A 19,493-nucleotide genomic window follows, 5' to 3' on the forward strand; every position below is an offset into this window, starting at 1 on the left:
CGAATTACAAATGCTCATACGGCACGGCGCAGTCACTTCCTGTTCTTCTTCTTCTTTTGGATCACATCTCTATGGTGTATACCGCCACCGACAGGGGCGAAGTCTTCTCTCAATATTGGCAAAAGAAGAACAGATGTCCGTTTTGCGCATTTTCAGTACATTCGCTTGGAAAATTTGAAACAATTGGATGAATGACTCTTGACGCTGCTTTTCTTCTTCCAGGTCTATTATTTTCATCGTTTTCATGCATTTAAAACAAAAGTAACGACCTTGTTTTGAATATGTATCGAAAAGTAAAAGTCAAAAGTAGTCTAAAAAATAAATACTCAGGAAAAAAATACTTAAGTAGTGTAACAAAGTATTTGTACTTTGTTACTTCCCATCTCTGTTAATAATGCCTCAAAGTAAGCAAATGACACGGGGACAGACGAACAATATTGATTTATGAACAAATGTGGCTGGATAGATGTCAAATTGACCATATTTGGTCATAGAAGTTGTCCGCCCAACAGTGACGATACACAACCAGTTTTTGCATCCGACAACATCACAGTGTGCTGTTTGTCTCCGTTTCTCCCCATCCCAGACCAACATCCCGTTCCTCCAGAACGTCTTCTCCAACCACCAGTTCCTCCACTCCACCGTGGACACGCAGTTCATCGACGAGAACCAGGAACTGTTCAACCTCAAGCCCACGCAGAACCGCGCGCAGAAGCTGTTGCACTATCTGGGTCAGTCGATAAACAAATGTAGCAAATGTATCTATTTGCTGCCGCCTTCCAACCGTCTGCTGCCTTTGAAGGTCACGTGATGGTGAACGGCCCGACCACGCCCATCCCGGTGAAGGCCAAGCCGTCCTCTATTGACCCTGTTGTTCCACCCGTCACCATGGGTATGTAGTTTTGCCAATTACATGATGTGCATTTGGTAACTGGACTTTCGTTGGGGATTTACAAAATGACAATTCAAGTTAAAGGGCCCTATTTTTTTGTGCCGAAGCTGAGTCTCGCGCAAAGCACAGTCTAACTGTGCCCATGGGTGAAGTTTTCTCTTTCAGAGTTTTTTCCTAGACTCCGTGCAGGTAGAATTGGGCGTAACAAGGCACATTTTGAGGATGGAATGTAGCCGACTCGAGGCCTTTTATAATGGCATTCTTCATTTGCATTCAAATAAGGAGAGTCGGAGCGCACGCCGGGCTTGACGTCACAGAAGCAAATTGACTCGCTGGGCTCCGGGAGATGAGATTGGCACACGCATAGTGCGTTTATACATGCAAACCACAAATTGTGTTAAACCACCTGCCACCACTTGATAGACCTGGTTTTACTAAGTCTAAAGTCTCATCGAGATTTTGTCACCGGCGCGCCGGAGCACCCATGCACATCTATCAAATTCACAAACATGCTCAATTAAACTTGACCCGGCAGGAAAATTGAGATGCACCCATTTTTAGACCACACGGGCACCTGTCTACGAAAATACAGCCCAAAGTGTTTAGTAAGTTAACCACTCAAACTGAAATAGATTAAAAAAAAAAGATACATAAAGACAACTGTCAACATGTGCGTTAATTCATTTGAATTCTGCCCACTTCTGTCTCATCGAAGCAGATGGGTTCACTTCCCTTCCGGGCCTCGCGTTCTCAAATTGTAAACACTTGTGATGGAACCTGAGGCACTTTGGATAAAAGCAGTGTCTGAATGACAAATGGGCCGTCCAACAGGCGGATGACTTTAGGCGGAAAAAAGCCTCCCAAAAAGGTTCCGTTTAGCACCCGCCCTGGGAAAGGACTGCACCGTGGGTTGCTCAACTGAGCGATGAGTAAAGGGATACGGGAGAGCGAGCGCAATTCACGAAGCCCAAAGTTGCTGTCTTCCCTCAAGTCCTGCAGGACCGACTTAACGGCCGAGCCGTGCTGAGCGCAATCTCGGGAGTCAGGCTCTTTGGCCTCCTTGTTCATTTATGAATTTGCCCCAAACGCTCTTTACACGGCACACTGTGGACTTTGGATCGATTAACCAGAGACCCGCGTTGCCCCTTCGGTCTCTGTGGGCTTTTTTTCAAAAGACGTCTTTCCATCCTTTGCTTCTTTTGTGAATGGAAAATCAGCCTCACCGCAGTACAGCCCCCCCCCCCCCGATATGAAGCCGATAAGTCGAGGTATCGGTTGCAAGGTTATTTTAGTTAGCGAAAATTAATGAAAAAACTAAAACTAAAATTCAAAAATACTATTTTGTAAACGAAAAAAAAAAAAAAATGAAAATGCTTTTAAAAAAAAAACGAAAACTAACTGAAACTACATTTTATCTTTATACAAAACTAACTATAATTATAGTATCTTTGGTAAGGATTTTAAATGTGATTTTAAGGATATTTATTTCAATATTAACCGAAATAAACCGTTTGAAAGTGTGTCACACTGAAGTAATGTTTTCATTTTACGATAAAGGGTTAAATACTGTGCACAAGTAATACACATTAAAAATAAATTAATAAATAAAAAAACTAAAACTAATGCTGAAACTAACTAAAACAAAATCTAAGCTTTTTTTTTTAATTAAAACTAACATAACCATCCTGAAAACTAATCAAAACTAACTAAATTTAAATAACAAAATGAAATAAAAATACAAATGAAAATGAAAATTCCCAAACTATAATAACCCTGAGATTCAGTAGTATACTTGAAATGGCGGCCGATACTGGTCTTGTGGCTGTTTTATGATCAGAAATGAGAAATTCAATTAGTAGAATAGAAAATTACCATTATTTATTATTTGCCTTATTTTTTTTCAAAACGTGTACATTTCTGTTGGGAACTTTCACCGGTTATTTTATCTTTAATGTTCGCCACAATAATAATAACAACAACAACAACCAGGGAACTGCGTATACTCAGTTGAACTATTTACGGGATGCCAGAAAGATCGAGTACACACCTGCGGAGCCTTTTCTGCTGGATGCGGAAGAAGGTCTAATCTGTTCAAAACGGTTTCTACTCTTATGCGGTCTTAGGCCGCTCAGCCTAGCCCATGTGAAAATGTGTGTGACCCGATGGTCTTAACTGTTTGCCCTGCAGGGAGCCGGTATACGGGCCCGTGGAGATGAATGCACCTAAAGCTGAGTAATGAGATTTGTAATGTGCGTTTCTTTCATTCAAATGAGGGATTGAGGGAGAGAAGAGAAGGATTAGGCCAGTATTATCACACTCCGCCCAGGGAGAGGGACGTGAAAGGAGAGCGGGGTTATAAAAAGAGGACAAGAGCGGCTTTGGTCCGGTGTCGGCTATAATCCTGCCCGCATACAGAGGCAATCATCGGCCAGGTGCAAACGGGTGCAAACGTGACGAGCGATGAGCTGATCCGGTCAGCTTTTAAAGGCCGCCACATGATATACAGCAAAATGTCAACATTGAGTCAAAGTTCTCCCTGACGGAGGTAATAAAATGGTCAATTAACTCCATTCCTGCGCATGTAGGGTACATCGAGTGTGTGGTTACAGTAATCGTAATGCACACAGTAGGCGCGCAACACAAATGGATTTATAATGCGTGTTGTGAAGCTCTAAGTGACATTCGATTGCTTGTTGTATTATTTACACGGAAGCCAGCGCCTTTGCTCCGTGGCGTTGTCAAAGATAATAACCGCATTTGGCGGCAAAATGCACATAAATCATTTGCCTGATTTGATTTTGATAAGTTTAAACTAGTGTTCTTTTTAGTTGGGGGGGGGGGGGCAGCTCGCGCGGCTCATTACTGGCGGGAGTTAATTTGCTTTCGCGGGGGGGGGGGGGGGGGGGCGCACCAGGGAAAAGGTCACGTGCAAAGAAACCCAAAAGAGAAGTATGAGAGGCCTGTGAGCATACGCGCGGACACACGCTAGCTCATTAACTGGACTAATTGATTGATGAACATCCACTCCCCGGCTCAGATTGATCGGACTCGGGTTCCCAATATTTGTAAAGCCTCTGGTTACGCTCGCGTTTAATTGCCCGGCAGAGGCTTGGTGAGATCGGCGCCGAAGTGACTCTTTGTTGTTGTTTTTCCTGTTTATTGATATGTTAGCGGGAAATTTGTGCTGTCAAAGTTAAAGCATTAACTGATTAATTAAACACAAAAAATGATCGCATTAATCATGAATTAACACAGATTAATCGCACTATTAAATTTGGCCATAGATGATCCTTAAGCGTGACAGCGGATGGCTATGTTGAAGATAGCGCATGTTGTGTTTGAGCAATAAACATAACTACATGCATTAAATGTTTGCGTATGACATTTAGAATATTTGTTCTTGTCAAAATATTGGGGTCATTTTAACTCTACGGCTATAGACGTCAAAAATTCATTTTAACTATTTCTATTTCAACATTTTTGTTAAGAAAAATATAAAAACCTATAAAAAAAAATGTGTATTAGAACAGATATAAAATCGTGAGTTAACTATAGTCATGCGTTTAATTACGTTTAAAAATTGTAATCGCCCGACGCCCCTAATTTTCTTTTATTTTTTCTTTAAAAATAATTTATTAAAAATTTTAAATATATTTTTTTAAAGAAAGGGTTATTAAAAATTAGGGGCATCAGGTGATTAACATCTATAATCGTAATTAATCGCATGACTTCACTAGTTAACTCACGAATAATCACACATTTTATATATGTTCTAAATGTTAAAAAAAAAACATTTCATAATCTTGTTAACAAAAATGAAAAAAAAAATGTAACTAATAAAAATAGTTCAAATTAATTTTTGACGTTTATAGCTGTCAATGGCAGTGAATGAGTTAAATTATGCAAGTAACTAACTGATTAGAAAAAGAGGAGGATGAGCGTGTGCAGTGGATCCAAAAATGTTGAAGACGTCCTCATAACATTAATTGTCAAAAAATTTACTGATAACCGGTGCTCTTCAAATTTGGCGGGAACGTTTTTTTTTTGTTGAAAAAAGCCTTTTTAATTAAGCAATTAATCGTCAATAAAAATTCTAAGATGTGATTAATCTGATTTTAAAAATTAATTGTTTGTCTCTAATAAAAATCCACTTGAAAGAGATAAAAACATAAAACAGAATTGCACATTTTATATTTGAAGTCTGCTAGCTCAATGCTAACACATAATGCGAAACATCATTGACAGGCTAATAGAAATTAGCATTATCGTTATGGTAAATATAAACCTGGATTCCCTGTTATTAAAATGTTTTATTCTCCCATCATTTGCACCTTTAGGAGAGCCTCCGGTAGGATTCCGCGACGTCCTGCTGCGCGACGGTCCGGAGGGCTTCGCCAAGGCCGTGCGTGCCCACCAGGGCCTCTTGCTGATGGACACCACCTTCAGAGATGCGCACCAGTCTCTGCTGGCCACCAGGGTGCGGACCCACGACTTGAAGAAGATCTCGCCCTTTGTCAGTCATAACTTCAACAACCTTTTTAGCCTGGAGAACTGGGGAGGTAGGTCACAGCAACTGCTGCATTTATTTTTAACTCAAGAACTGCCATTGATGGCTATATACGTCAAAAATTCATTTGAACTATTTCTATTAGTATTTTTTTTTCCACTTTTGTTAACAAGAGCATGACAACCTTTTTTTTTTTTTTATTGTACATTTAGAACAGATAATACATTTGTGATTAATCGTGAGTTAACTAGTGAAGTCTTGCGATTAATTACGATAAAAATTTTAACCGCCTGATGCCCCTAATTTTTAATAATCTTTTTCTTTTATTTAAATTTAGATTTAGAAGATTAAACATTTTTAAAATCTGTTCTAAATTTACAATACAATTTTTTTTTTATAGGTTGTCATACTCTTATTAACAAGTGGAAAAAATGTGAAACTAATAGAAATAGTTCAAATGAATTTTTGACGTCTATAGCCGTCAATGGCAGTGAATTAGTTAATGTCTGAGAAGCACACAAAAAAGGAGCAAAATGTGAAACAGCTGATGAGTCAGCAAGGTTTTCTCTCCATGCGCTGTCCCATGTAGGGCGCGTAGGTGTCAATCAATGGCGAGGTGACGGTTTGTCATCTTGACATATTGTCTCGGCGCCGTGCTCTGGTAACATATTTGGCGTCACGTGTGCCAGCCGCTCACGGGCACAATGAATCATTGGGCAGATTAAGCCGCAAAAGCCCTTTGAGGATTAGTCCCTTCCTGATTTAGCGTTTCTCCCAACACCGTGGAGGATGTAGTACTTTTCATTTGGCTCGCATAACGTATGGCTATGCTCATCACGTGCCACACTAACCATTTGAACCGTTATCAGATCAAGCAGATCCAGTTATCATGTGTGAACTTTTCAACATGAATGCCAATTGTTAGCGAAAATGCCACTTCCCAGTAAAGCGCGCCGTTTGGGATGAACTCCTTGGCTCAGCATCATTCCATATCAAAGTCCGGCGAGCTGACGTCGGCTGAAATCCAACTCGGGCGGCTCGGTAAACAATTGATAAAGCGCGGAGGCTGCTCGCGGGGCTTTCCTGGTCTTCCCAGAGCGCTGTCGACTCACTCCATTTCCAAACGCACACTGCAAATGAGATTTAAGGGTGACAGTGTTGGATCAGCACAAACCCACAAACCCGCGGCTTCAATATCTCTGGCTTATATGATAAATGTCTAATCCACGGCGGAATATGAGAGATTGCTATCGTCTTCCCCCCCCCCCCCCCCCCCCCCCTTCTCGTCCCTCTTCAATGGAGAAAATGTCACACAAGCGGCCTTAACTCATTCACTGCCATTGACGGCTATAGACGTCAAAAATTCATTTGAACTATTTCTACTAGTTTAACTTTTTTTCCACTTTTGTTAACAAGAGTATGAAAACCTAGAAACAAATATTGTACATTTAGAATAGATATTAAAAAAATAAGAATAATCGTGAGTTAACTATTGAAGTCGTACAATTAATTACAGTAAATAATTGTAATCGCCTGACGCGATAAAGAGAAAAGATTATTAAAAATTAGAGGCGTCAGGCGAGTACAATTTTTTTATCGTAATTAATCACATTACTTCACTAATTAACTCACGATTAATGACAAATTTTATAACTCCTAAATGTACAATAAAAAAAATCTGGGTTTCACATGGCCCTGGTTGATCTCTTATACTCTGCTGCCACCTGCTGGCCGTTTCTGTAATAATTACCTTTCTTTGCAGTTCAGAGTCTTTATCAAAGCCTTCTGTATTAAATTATAAAATAAATTCCCTTTTGTTAACAAAAGTGGCAAAAAATGTAAACTAATAGAAATAGTTCAAATGAATTTTTGACGTCTATAGCCGTCAATGGCAGTGAATGAGTTAAAATGACAAAGTGTTTGTATCCTTACATATTATTTGCTATCATGTTATGTCACATGTCAAGCCGGTCACACTTAATGTCAATGTGTGTGTGTGTGTGTTTACACACAGGTGCCACCTTCGACGTGGCCCTGCGCTTCCTGTCCGAGTGCCCGTGGAAGAGATTGCAGGAGTTGAGGGCTTTGATCCCGAATGTCCCGTTCCAGATGCTGCTGAGGGGGGCCAACGCCGTGGGCTACACCAACTACCCCGACAACGCCGTCTTCAAGTGAGTGACGACGCCGGGTGTGTGTTCTGCACGGCCACTCCATTAGGGACATCTGCGAGAGACGGTATTCAAGTCATACGGTGTAATCTGACTGATTAATTGGAGACTTTTTTTTTTAACTGTATCATACTGATTGAGAGTTTTCAGTAAAAAAAAATTGTCATGTGTTTTAATTCATTCTCTGCCATTGACGGCTATAGACGTCAAAAACAATTTATATTAGTTTACATTTTTTTCCCATTTTTGCTAACAAGAGTATGAAAACCTAGATTTTTTTTATTGTTCATTTAGAACAGATATAACATTTGTGATTAATCGTGAGTTAACTAGTGAATGCAATTAATTATGATTAAAAAATGAATCGCCTGACGCCCCTAATTTTTAATAATCTTTTCTTTTTCTTCTTTTTTTTAAAGAAAAGATTATTAAAAACAAAAAATAAAATTACTTTTTTTTTTTTAAGAAGAAAAGATTATTAAAAATTAGGGCCGTTTTTTTTTTCGTAATTTATTGCATGACTTCACTAGTTAACTCACGATTAATCACAAATTGTATATCTGTTCTAAATGTACAATCATTTTTTTCTAGGTTTTCTTACTCTTGTTAACAAAAGTGGACAAAAAAAAGAAACTAATAGAAATAGTTCAATGGCAGTGAATGAATTCATAAGAAAAATAATACTCTAAAAGATTACAGTAATTAACTAATTTGCTCCCAAAAATGTATAAATACGTTCTATTTTAAATGTTTTACGTGTCCCAAAGACGTATTTATACGTATTTTATGTTACAGCATACAAAAGGCTTTGATACAGCCTCTGAACTTCAAAGAACGGTTGAAGAAATGGTAGTTATTACAGAAACGGCCAGCAGGTGGCAGCAGAGTATATGAGATCAACCAGGGCCATGTTGTAACCCTAACCCTTTCCCCGAAGTGTTAAACAGATTTGTGAATAATGATGAAACTTAGCTATATTCTATTCTATTCTGTGGGCTTTTGCAAAATCAGTCAAAATCCGTCAAAATCCAATAAAACAGCCGGGAGCGAAGGGGGTTGCTTCAGTGAAAATGAATGAGTTAAGTATGACATTTAAAAGAGGTGACCAGTGTGAGGGGCCAGTAGAGAAATGTACATCTCAAAAGAAACCTTTTTTAAATTTTTATTTCAGACATTGGAATTTTTTAAATGGCCGATGCCGATATGCGCCATAACCATAAGGTGCACTTAGAAAACTTTAATTTGATCCAAAATTACGCCTCATAATCCGGAGTGTGCTATGTTTTGATAGTCGACGATCGTCTTTAACTCAAATCACTTTCTATTATCTTCACATTTTCATTCTCATACACATCTATTTGCTAGCACTGGAATTAAAACTACTTACTGTTTCTGTATCTAAGAATCATGGGAAATGCAGTACTACTTGCCTAAAAATCCTGCCATGGCTGGTTAGACCCAATGCAAACGGATATTTCCGATGTCGCAATGTGGGACCGGGGGCCGAGCAAAAAAGCTTGGATAATGGTGAATGCACTGAACTTGTCAAAGAAGGAGGTGAAAATGTTAGATTGATGGATTTTATTGTGACAACGTGAAAAATGTGAGCCAGTAAATTGTTACTTAAAAATACTTTTGCGGTCTTCTGCCTATCTAACACACATCTGTTTGCCTAAATTCCACGACACGCGCTCTTCACCAAACTACATGACACACCAGTGTAACGCTTTTGAGGGCCCATAAATAATAAATGTCATCTCTGCCTGGAGCCCTTTTCCCAAATAGATTGATTAGTCACCTCCCTGTCGTGGGTGACTCATGCCTGCACATGAACATGCACACACGCTTGAAGGTGTAAGACCCCCTCCACGCACACACACTGGGCGCAGATAAATTAGTAGTGGCTTTATGACTAATATGGCAGCCCACGCACACATACAAGTTTGTTTTACTATCTTTGTGGGGCCATCTCATTGACATGATGCGTTTCCTAGCCCCTCCCCCTAACCCCAACCATCAAAAATTATTGCCTAACCCCATTCCTTACCCTAACCTCAACCATAACCCAATTCAAACCTAAATCCTAAAACCAAGTCTTGACCCTCTAAAAGAGGTCTAAACTTGTGGGGCCCAGTGAAATGGCCCCACAAGTCTGTGAAATCCCAATATATTGCCTCCCTCACACACACACACGCACACATGTTGGGTTTACATGTCTAGTGGGGCCATCTCATTGACATAATGCATTTCCAAGCCCCTCCCCCTAACCCCAACCACCAAAAATGATTGCCTACCCCCATTCATTACCCTAACCTCAACCATAACCCAATTCAAACCTAAACTCTAAAACCAAGTTTTGATCCTCAAAAAGAGGTCTAAACTTGTGGGGCCCAGCAAAATGGCCCCACAAGTCTGTGAAATCCCGATATATTGCTTCACACACACACACACACACACACCCACACACACACACACACACACACACACACACACACACATGTTGGGTTTACATGTCTAGTGGGGTCATCTCAATGAAATTATGCATTATCTAGCCCCTCCCCCTAACCCCAACCATCAAAAATTATTGCCTAACCCCATTCCTTACCCTAACCTCAAACATAACCCAATTCAAACCTAAACTCTAAAACCAAGTTTTGATCCTGAAAAGGAGGTCTAAACTTGTGGGGCCCAGCAAAATGGCCCCACAAGTCTGTGAAATCCCAATATATTGCCTCCCTCACACACACACACACTCACACAAGTTTGTTTTACTATATTTCTGGGGTCATCTCATTGACATGATGCATTTTCTAGCCCTTCCCCCTAAACCCAACCATCAAAAATGATTGCCTACCCCCATTCCTTACCCTAACCTCAACCGTAACCCAATTCAAACCTAAACTCTAAAACCAAGTTTTGATCCTCAAAAGGAGGTCTAAACTTGTGGGGCCCAGCAAAATGGCCCCACAAGGACACGTGGTCCCCACAGTGATAGTAAAAAACCCGAAAATGGTCCCCGTGACGTGCTATAAACCCGCGCGCACACCTCCCCCTGCCCTCTGTGACGTTGTTGTGTCTGCCCATCCCTCTCCATTTTGACTATTCATCCCCCTTCTCTTATACTTCATTTTTATGCTTCCATTCATCTCTCATCTCTCTATTGAAAACGAGCACCATCACGATTAATGTCTTTGATCCATTTGCCTCCGCACCACCCCCCCCCCCCCTTTTCACGCCGTCTCTCTCGACAGTTCTCTTTTTAGTGCTGCAGGCTGCTTGTGAAATGGCCCAAAGCGGCGCTATCGACACGACGGAATCAAAGTGTAATTCCATGCCGTCTAATTGATTTCAAGTGCGTTTCATCGGGTCACGCTACAAGTTCTCCGATGCTAATGAGGATCTTTCGTGTCGCTTCAGGACGAAGGGGAGAGGGAGGTTGGCGGGCGGGCGGGCGGGCGGGCGAGCGAGAATAAGAACAACAAAATTTAGGACGTGTTTGTGTTGCCGTGTGTAAACACTGGACAACAGCGCCTGATGATAATCCCCCTTGTGGCTCGCCGCTAAGTGTTTGTCGAGCGGGACAATGGCTCTTGTGCAAATGTTGCGTTGAAGCAGCTGCAGTCAGGTGCTGACAAGCCTGATTAGGATTGCCAGGTACCACAATAAAGGCAAGGATTCCCCACTCGGGCTTTTTACGGGACGGATTTGAACAGCTTATCCCGTCTCGCACGCGCGGCGTTATCTGCGACAACGCCGATTCATGACCACTTATTCGCCGCGCGCGCGCGTGTAAGCGACAAATCTTTGTCGTGTTACTTTAAATCACGGGATGTCAAACTTGTTTTCATTGCGGGCTACGTCAAAGTTATTGGGGCCCTCGGGGGACCGGTTATAAAATCGGTCAGAATGTCACAGAAAGCCGAAAGTGATGATTTTTTTTTGGGGTCATGCTTCGGTTCACGCAGGAACCAATTTGATGACATTTGAAGTGGAAAATAATCTTCTTTTCAGGAAAGTGCAACAGCAATAGTAGCCGTAGTCATAAAATCCGCTCATCTACAGTTCACGTTGGTGTTTGTAGGTTAGCCTATGTGCAGAACAAATTTAATTTATTTATTGAAAACCTAAAATATTCTTCGAAGAATGCTGATGGAAATTCAATTTTCCACAACAAACGGAGGGAAACGGGAATTAAAAAATCCTGGAAAAAATGGGGAAAAATCCAAAATGTAAAAAAAAAAATTTGGAATTTAATATTAGAATTTTTTTTTTTTTGTGGATTTGGAAAGATATGTTGGACAAACACATTAACTCATTCACTCCCAGACATTTTCACTGAAGCAACCCCTTCACAGAATATTGTGTTCTATTGCTATAAAAACATACCAAAATAAAAATTAAGAGTCTCTTCTTTCATCAGGAAAAAAACATATATTTCTATCTGTTTCCGTTTTGCAGCATTAGAATATAGCTAAATTTCATCATTATTCACAAATCTGTTGGCCCTGATTGATTTCTTATACTTTACTGACACCTGTTGGCCTTTTTTGTAACAACTACCATTGCTTCATGCATTCTCTTCAGTTCAAAGTCCGCATCAAAGTGTTTTGTGTGTTATAGCATTTAAAAAATTTCAATTTTGTGAAAAAGTTAGTGATAGACCGTCTTTTTAGGACTGATACCGATTATTCAGAGTAAGGTGGCCGATAACCGATATTTGGAGCCAATCTTCATTTGCAGTAAAAGAGAAAATATTTGTGTCAAAATTTTAAACTTCACTTTGTTGATGATTTCTACAGTAGTTTTCCAAAATTTCAACAGAAGTGAAATATTAAAACTTTCACTTAATTTTGTTTTAAAAAATTGCATGGTTCCCAGTGTCAGTAAAGTTAAGTGAAAATTTAAAAAAATATACATAAAAAGTTCCCTGAAGTTAATCCACTTTAAATTTTATCGGAGCAGTGAACGCTTGCGAACGTGACAAATTTTGGTTGCAAAGATGTTTGAATGATGTTTGATGATGAAGTGAAAACTGTCTGCTTTTACAAACCCCAAATTTGCTACGTTCACAAGCATTCGTCACCCAGTGACATACGAGCTATATCGGCCTTCCGATTTGTAAAAAATAAAAATAATAATAATAATATTCATCAAAAATCCAGATATCGGCGTCAATAATAAGCACAGCCGATCATCGGTCTATCCCTAGAAAAATGGGACATCTGTAACCGATTAATTACATTTCCATTCATTTGAATAGGAAGAAATGACTTGAGACATGCGTGATTGAGTCACGGAACCAATTACATTTATTGACCAGCGGCCGGATCCGGCCCCCGGGCCTCGAGTTTGATACCTGTCTGTCTCTCGTCAGATTCTGCGAGGTGGCAAAAGAGAATGGCATGGACGTCTTCCGCGTTTTCGATTCCCTCAACTACTTGCCCAACATGCTGCTGGGCATGGAGGCCGCCGGATCAGCGGGGGGCGTCGTGGAGGCCGCCATCTCGTACACGGGCGACGTGTCGGACCCCATGAGGCAGAAGTACTCCCTCAGCTACTACCTGGAGCTAGCAGAGGAGCTGGTCAAAGCCGGAACGCACATCCTATGCATCAAGGTGAGGGAGCGGAACCCGCGCTTATCATGGACGATGCGCTCTGGGATTCGTCTGAACCAAAAGAGTTTGTATATTTTTGTATTCCAGGATATGGCCGGCCTGCTCAAGCCCGAGTCCAGCAAGCTCCTCGTCGGAGCTCTGAGGGAGCGTTTCCCCCACGTGCCCATCCACGTGCACACGCACGACACGGCCGGCGCGGGCGTGGCCGCCATGCTGGCGTGTGCGGAGGCCGGAGCTGACGTTGTGGACGTGGCGGTGAGTGTGACTGCGTTGACCTATATAGTTATTAGGGAGAAGGGAATGAGCCAGCGAGTCCAAACACAGCCTGCGTCGCCTTCTGTGCTTCTTCCATCTCGACCAAAAAGGCGCCGTCACGTCGTTCCATTAACATGAGCAAATACGATTTTTCCGATGTTTGCATAGTGAGATCTGAAAACATTCTCAAAACCATTCATTGAAGCAAGAAGCTGCTGTTTGCAATTTGGGCCTCTGAACATTTCAATAGTACGCCCCCCCCCCCTTTTTTTTCCCCCTTGCATGCTTATTCTACTTTATAATGGAAGAAAGTAAAGTTGATTATTTGCATTGCCTGGCTGGGTAAATTTTTCAGGGATGAATTTGTGGCTTGGGATAAAATCATTTCGTTGTCTTTTTGTATTTTTTGATAAAAAGAAACTGAGCAAAGGTTAAGGCTGCTACGTTAGCCAACTAGCAGCTAGCTGCACTTTTGTCATTTATGATGAAAAGGTAGCACTCTATGTGTGTTAAATATGTTAATGATTTACAGTTTTTTTTTTTTTTCTAGTGCTGTCAAAGTTAAAGCATTAACTAATTAAAAAAAATTCATCATAAATTACCGCAGATTAATTAATTTTGACCATACATTATCCTTTAGCGTGACAGCGGGTGGTTACATTAAAAGCAATAAACATAATTACATGCATTAAAGTAAAGCATTTCATAAATGTTTGCGTATCACATTTGGAATATTTGTTCATGTCAAAATATTGGGGTAATTTTTTCCCCCCATTTTAAATTATGCAAGTAATTAACTGATTAGAAAAAGATGAAATGAGCGTGTGCAGTGGATCAAAAAATGTTGAAGACGTCCTCAACCGGTGCTCTTCAAATTTGGCGGCAAACAAAATGTTGATAAAAATGCCTTTTTTTTGTTTAACGATTAATCGTGATTAATCAAAATGCTAAGATGTGATGAATCTGATTGAAAAATTAAATCGTTTGTCAACTTTACTCCCCCCCCTTTTTTTCCCCTTTATACCAATGTCTCAACCCCACCAGTTTCCGATACACATTCGTTGAACCCTTCTTTATTGAAAAAAATATTTATTTATTTTCAAATTCAAGACAAGTTTACCCATTTCCATGCATCTTAACCAAGTGTTCCTTTAGTTTTGCTAGATAACTAGATGTGACTAGAATTGCATTGCAAATCATGCAGTTAGGATGCTGAGTCCCGTCACTCAATTTTTATAGAGCACTTTAAAACAACTAGTGCTGTTTTCTTAAGCTGGATAGCAGATACCATGAAAACAGCAGAGGGCTCAGAATTTAACCCTGTGGAACACCATACGTTCCCTTATACATGTGAATTCATATTGCACATATTCGTCCAATCACTTTTTTTGCGTGATGAAGGGATTACAATAATAAAGAAATCACACGACGTACCATCACAGCAGCCACAAGTCGACTAACGAGTGCACCAAAACAAAAAATTATTTGATCTATTCATAACATTTTTTTTCACTTTTGTTAACAAGAGTATGAAAACCTAGAAAACAATTATTGTACATTTAGAACAGATATAAAATTTGTCATTAATCGTGAGTTAACTAGTGAAGTCATGCGATTAATTACAATTAAAAAATGTAATCGCCTGACGCCCCTAATTTTTAATATTTTCTTAAAAAAAAAAAAAAGATTATTTAAAAATGTCTAGGTTTTCATACTCTTGTTAACAAAAGTGGGGGGAAAAAATTCCTTTTTGACGTTTATAGGCGTCAATGGCAGTGAATGAGTTAAGAAGGACCGATTTCTACTTTTGTCTCTGTCTTCTTCTCGGGACCGCCAGGTTGACTCGATGGCCGGCATGACGTCGCAACCCAGCATGGGAGCAATGGTCGCCTGCGCCAAAGGGACCAAGTTGGACACCGGTAAGCATGTTTCCGTCCCGCAAAAAGGACAAGTGCAGGCGTGCCTAATGTTCCGACCGCCGAGGCTGAATAAAAGCCAGCGCGTTATAGAAGATGTAAATCTTTACGGGTTGTTATTAATGGTGCGGAACATGTCTGGGCGAGCAGTGATTTGCGTTTTGAGAGTGTCCTTCCCCGCACGCTCGGGAAAACAAACAATCAATAAACGACAGCATGTTTCTTTATTGAAGTCGCAGACACAGCGGCGCGTCGGACTCGCTGATATTCGGCCAATTATGTGGGGAAGGAATCGAGGAGGAGGGAGCCGGAGCCAAACGGGGATCAATAAATAAAGACGTCGGCTTGCTTCGTTAATGAAATGATTTGAAGTTGTGCCTGGAAAGACCCCCAAAAAATTTAGAAAGGGGGGGGGGGATTGTTGTGGCACGATAGCGGGGCAATTTGTTTTAAGACCCTGTAATGTGCTTTCACAAATCATAACATTATAATACATGTTTGAAGAGAATTGCTGAAAACTGTGGAGATATAGCGTGAAGTTTTTCAGATTGGGGGGTGGCGCCATGTTACACTTTGTCCGGCGCAATTGCGAGCCAGCTATGCCGACACTGATGCAGCTAAGGTTCGAAAAGTCTGCTGGTGTGGTTGCTTTAGAGTGCCTCATTGTTGGCCATAAGCAAGCGCACTTGGAACTGCATGGGGGTTGGATGTTTGTATTATTTATATAATGTATTTATTTATTTTAAGTCTGACTTGACAGCTAATGTGTACACTGGAGCTTTGGGCTAGGGTAGCCGCTTTAGAGTGCTTCGTTGTTGGCCGTGAGTAAGCGCACTCAGAAGAGCAAAGTTTGTATTTTTATTTGTTTATTTATTTTTAAGTGTTTAAGTTTTATGTGTGGACTGGAGCTTTGGGCTGGTGTCACTGCTTTAGAGTGCCTCGTTGACAGCTGAGAGAAAAAAAAAATTGAAATATTGTCAAATATTTTTTATTTACAATAACTCAATTGGCAAATGACGGTATGAGATATGAATGTAAACGAATACATTTTAATTAACAAATGGGGGAAAAACATTTAAAATAATGAAACTCTCAGGCAGGATTAAAGTAACCGAGTTTGCCGGTCCACATACTTTGCCCACTTTTTACAAAAAAGTCTGTGGCTCATTATCATTCAGAAGCAAGTTTCTTTTATCATATTCCATAAGGAAAGACTTTGAAAATTCTGTCAAACCCGTCACCTTGTGTGCTCCGTTCTCCTTTTGAAGGCCTGCCGCTTCTCGTCTTTTCATTCTCACCAAACAGCGCGGCCTTGAATGCTTCAGAATGTTCTGCAACGTTCTTGACCTTAGACTGTTTTCATCACCACCACCACCCCCCCCCCCCCCCCCGTCCCCCACATACCCCCCACCCCCAGCCCCCCTTTTTCATTCCATCTGGGCTCCCAAGCAATAATGAGTGGTTTGCTGCGTGCTCTGCTTCCTCTTTCACGTCGTCTCTCCATCCTCCTCCTCGTCCTCAGTGGCATAGCAATTAACAGCACTTTACATGCACATTTCACTCGCCACCCCCTTTGGCAAGCACTATCATCACTATTTGTTTGTGGTGAAAAGTGACTGTTAATCCATTTGTCTCCGCGTTCAATCGCTGGCACACTCGGGGGATGACATATTTACTTGGCAAAGCATCCATTTTGTTGCTCTTTCTTACTTAGTGTGAAGATGATTTCATTAATGGCAGCTGCCGAAGACTGCCAGATTTTGAACAGTGCACACACAACAGCACATGGTTTAGGGATGATGTGAATGTGCAAAAAAATAATAATAGAAGACACACAAAGTCAAATTGAAGACAAGGGGAATAAAAATAAATTATCATAAAAAAAAAATTAAAAAGTGAATGCGTACTGTTGGAAATCATTTCTCTGATTTCTGCGTGTTCAAATAAATTCAAAGTTGAAATCTGTGAACAAGTTTGCCAGCTTTATTTCAGATTCTGAAAGCCACTTGGAGTTACTGCTCAATCATGCAGCTCACCCACAAATGTTTTCTTCTCAAAGTTCATGCATGCATATATACACAAGTGTACCCCCACCCCCTGTCATTGGAAAAAAAGTACCATTTGGTCTATCAGAACATGTGACATTTCCTGTCAAAACAAGTCTACACACCCCCTCTCCTTATCTCAGGACATGGAGCAAACACTTCCTCTGTACCAGAAACTCCCCTAACACCCCAGATAGAGCATAGCCCCCCAAGGGATGAAAGAGAAACTTTGATCTTGTTTTGTCAGCAAAGAGAAATACAATCAGGCCATCTCCCATTGAGTTCTTTCAGTCCTTAACAGATGTGAGGTAAATTATTGGCTTCCTAGATAAACAATTGAACTCTGTAGCAGCTTCGCACCAGAGATTCCCGCATATCTGCCCTGTAGATTCCGACACCCCTTATTCAGATTAAGTCAGACACCTCACTTCCTTAGGGGGAAAGAAAACGGACCACATTCTAACTACCATATGGGTAACAGTTGTATTTATCTAACTAAAATCAAAAACACTTTGAAGAATATATATTGAAACAGAAAAACAATGTTAATAATCCAACAGTACACATACAAACAAATTACTCCATTGTCACACCCAGAGGTGGCAAATCCAGGTTCAGAAAGTAAAAACCCTGCCACAGTTTGGCTTTAGCCCCAGGTACTAGCTAGCTAGCTCCCTATCTAGCTCCCATGGTGCTCGTTTACCTGCTAGGTAGCTAGTTAACCAGCACCTGGGGCTAAAGCCAAACTGTGGGATGCTAGCTCCCTAGCTAGCTCCCATGGTGCTCGTTTACCTGCTGGGGAGCTAGCTAACTAGCACCTGGGGCTAAGGCCAAACTGTGGGATGCTAGCTCCCATGGTGCTCATTTTCCTGCTGGGGAGCTAGCTAACTAGCACCTGGGGCTAAAGCCAAACTGTGGGATGCTAGGGAGCTAGCTAACTGGCACCTGGGGCTAAAGCCAAACTGTGGGATGCTAGCTCCCTAGCTAGCTCCCATGGTGATCGTTTACCTGCTGGGGAGCTAGCTAGCTAGCTAGCATCAATGGTTAAAGCAAAACTGTGGCACTTTCTGGACCTGGATTTTCCACCTCTGCTCCCACCTTAGCTTTGGCCCAATAAAAAGCTCTGATATGATTATCATCACAGAAATCTGACATCATCTAATTGATAGTCACATGCCGTACAATTTAGTTTGAACATAATCGAGAATATACTGTTCTATTTTTTTAAAGAGATTAATGGCCTCCGGTTATATTAGAAGAATAAAGTTGTACCTCGTTGACCTCTGACTTAAATATCATAATATTATGACATTAGCTTTGATTCTAAATAACTGGGGGGGGGGAAAGCTGTTGAAAGTGTTGACATGCCCTGAAGTCTTTTTTGTTTTCACCTCTGTCTGTCCTTCAGCAGTTTTCTCCACAGTTTTCTCGTGGAAGCTCGTGTGCACGAACGACGCGTATATCGACACCGCTGTGACTGATGTGCGCGCCGCGTCGCCACCATGTTGGATGCGCGGAGGAGTTTAACCGAGCAAACAAACAAACAAAGGCGCCGACTTCTACCTCCGGCTCCGTCATTGAACGTTTAATGCGCCGTTAAGCTTTTAGACACACGTTTAGAGAAGTCAGCATTAATTCCGCCTTAAGTCAGGCTTCATAAGGATACTAATAAGTGTGTGTTTGCCCGCTGGAACGCATTTGAAGCCGTTTTTTTGCGCGTTGTCAGGGATCACACTGGAGAAGGTGTTTGACTACAGCGAGTACTGGGAAGTGGCCCGAGGCCTCTACGCTCCGTTCGACTGCACGGCCACCATGAAGTCCGGCAACGCCGACGTCTACGAGAACGAGATACCCGGAGGGCAGTACACCAACCTCCACTTCCAGGTACCCCGCGGCTATTCTTGTCTACTCGCCGTCCCCCTCCCCCCCCCCTTTTTTTTTTAAAGCTCAATGAAGCGAAATGGCGTTTTAGTCTCACAGCTGACCTGTGAAATTGAGATGATGTAAACACGGACCTCGCTGTATGCCTGTAGGTCCAGCCATGACAGTCTAATAATAGAGGTCCTTTTCCAGCAGAAGTCATTGCCGACGTGTC

At 41.2% G+C, this 19,493-nt stretch overlaps 1 protein-coding gene across 1 annotated transcript in view; it reads left to right on the forward strand.

The window, feature by feature from the left end:
- The window catches only part of LOC147159386 (pyruvate carboxylase, mitochondrial-like), a 146,643-nt gene that overhangs the window by 112,578 nt on the left and 14,572 nt on the right, over nucleotides 1-19,493 (forward strand). The window contains exons 13-20 of the mRNA XM_086059741.1: nucleotides 587-731; nucleotides 803-892; nucleotides 5,230-5,451; nucleotides 7,414-7,570; nucleotides 12,942-13,182; nucleotides 13,270-13,437; nucleotides 15,275-15,356; nucleotides 19,125-19,282. Of these exons, the coding sequence (XP_085915867.1) occupies nucleotides 587-731; nucleotides 803-892; nucleotides 5,230-5,451; nucleotides 7,414-7,570; nucleotides 12,942-13,182; nucleotides 13,270-13,437; nucleotides 15,275-15,356; nucleotides 19,125-19,282 (1,263 nt within the window). The remainder of the gene's footprint in view (nucleotides 1-586; nucleotides 732-802; nucleotides 893-5,229; nucleotides 5,452-7,413; nucleotides 7,571-12,941; nucleotides 13,183-13,269; nucleotides 13,438-15,274; nucleotides 15,357-19,124; nucleotides 19,283-19,493) is intronic.

Source organism: Leptonotus elevatus, chromosome 17, assembly GCF_054856555.1.
Source record: "Leptonotus elevatus isolate MCC_2025b chromosome 17, RoL_Lele_1.0, whole genome shotgun sequence".
In the NCBI taxonomy this organism is placed as follows: Eukaryota; Metazoa; Chordata; class Actinopteri; order Syngnathiformes; family Syngnathidae; genus Leptonotus; species Leptonotus elevatus.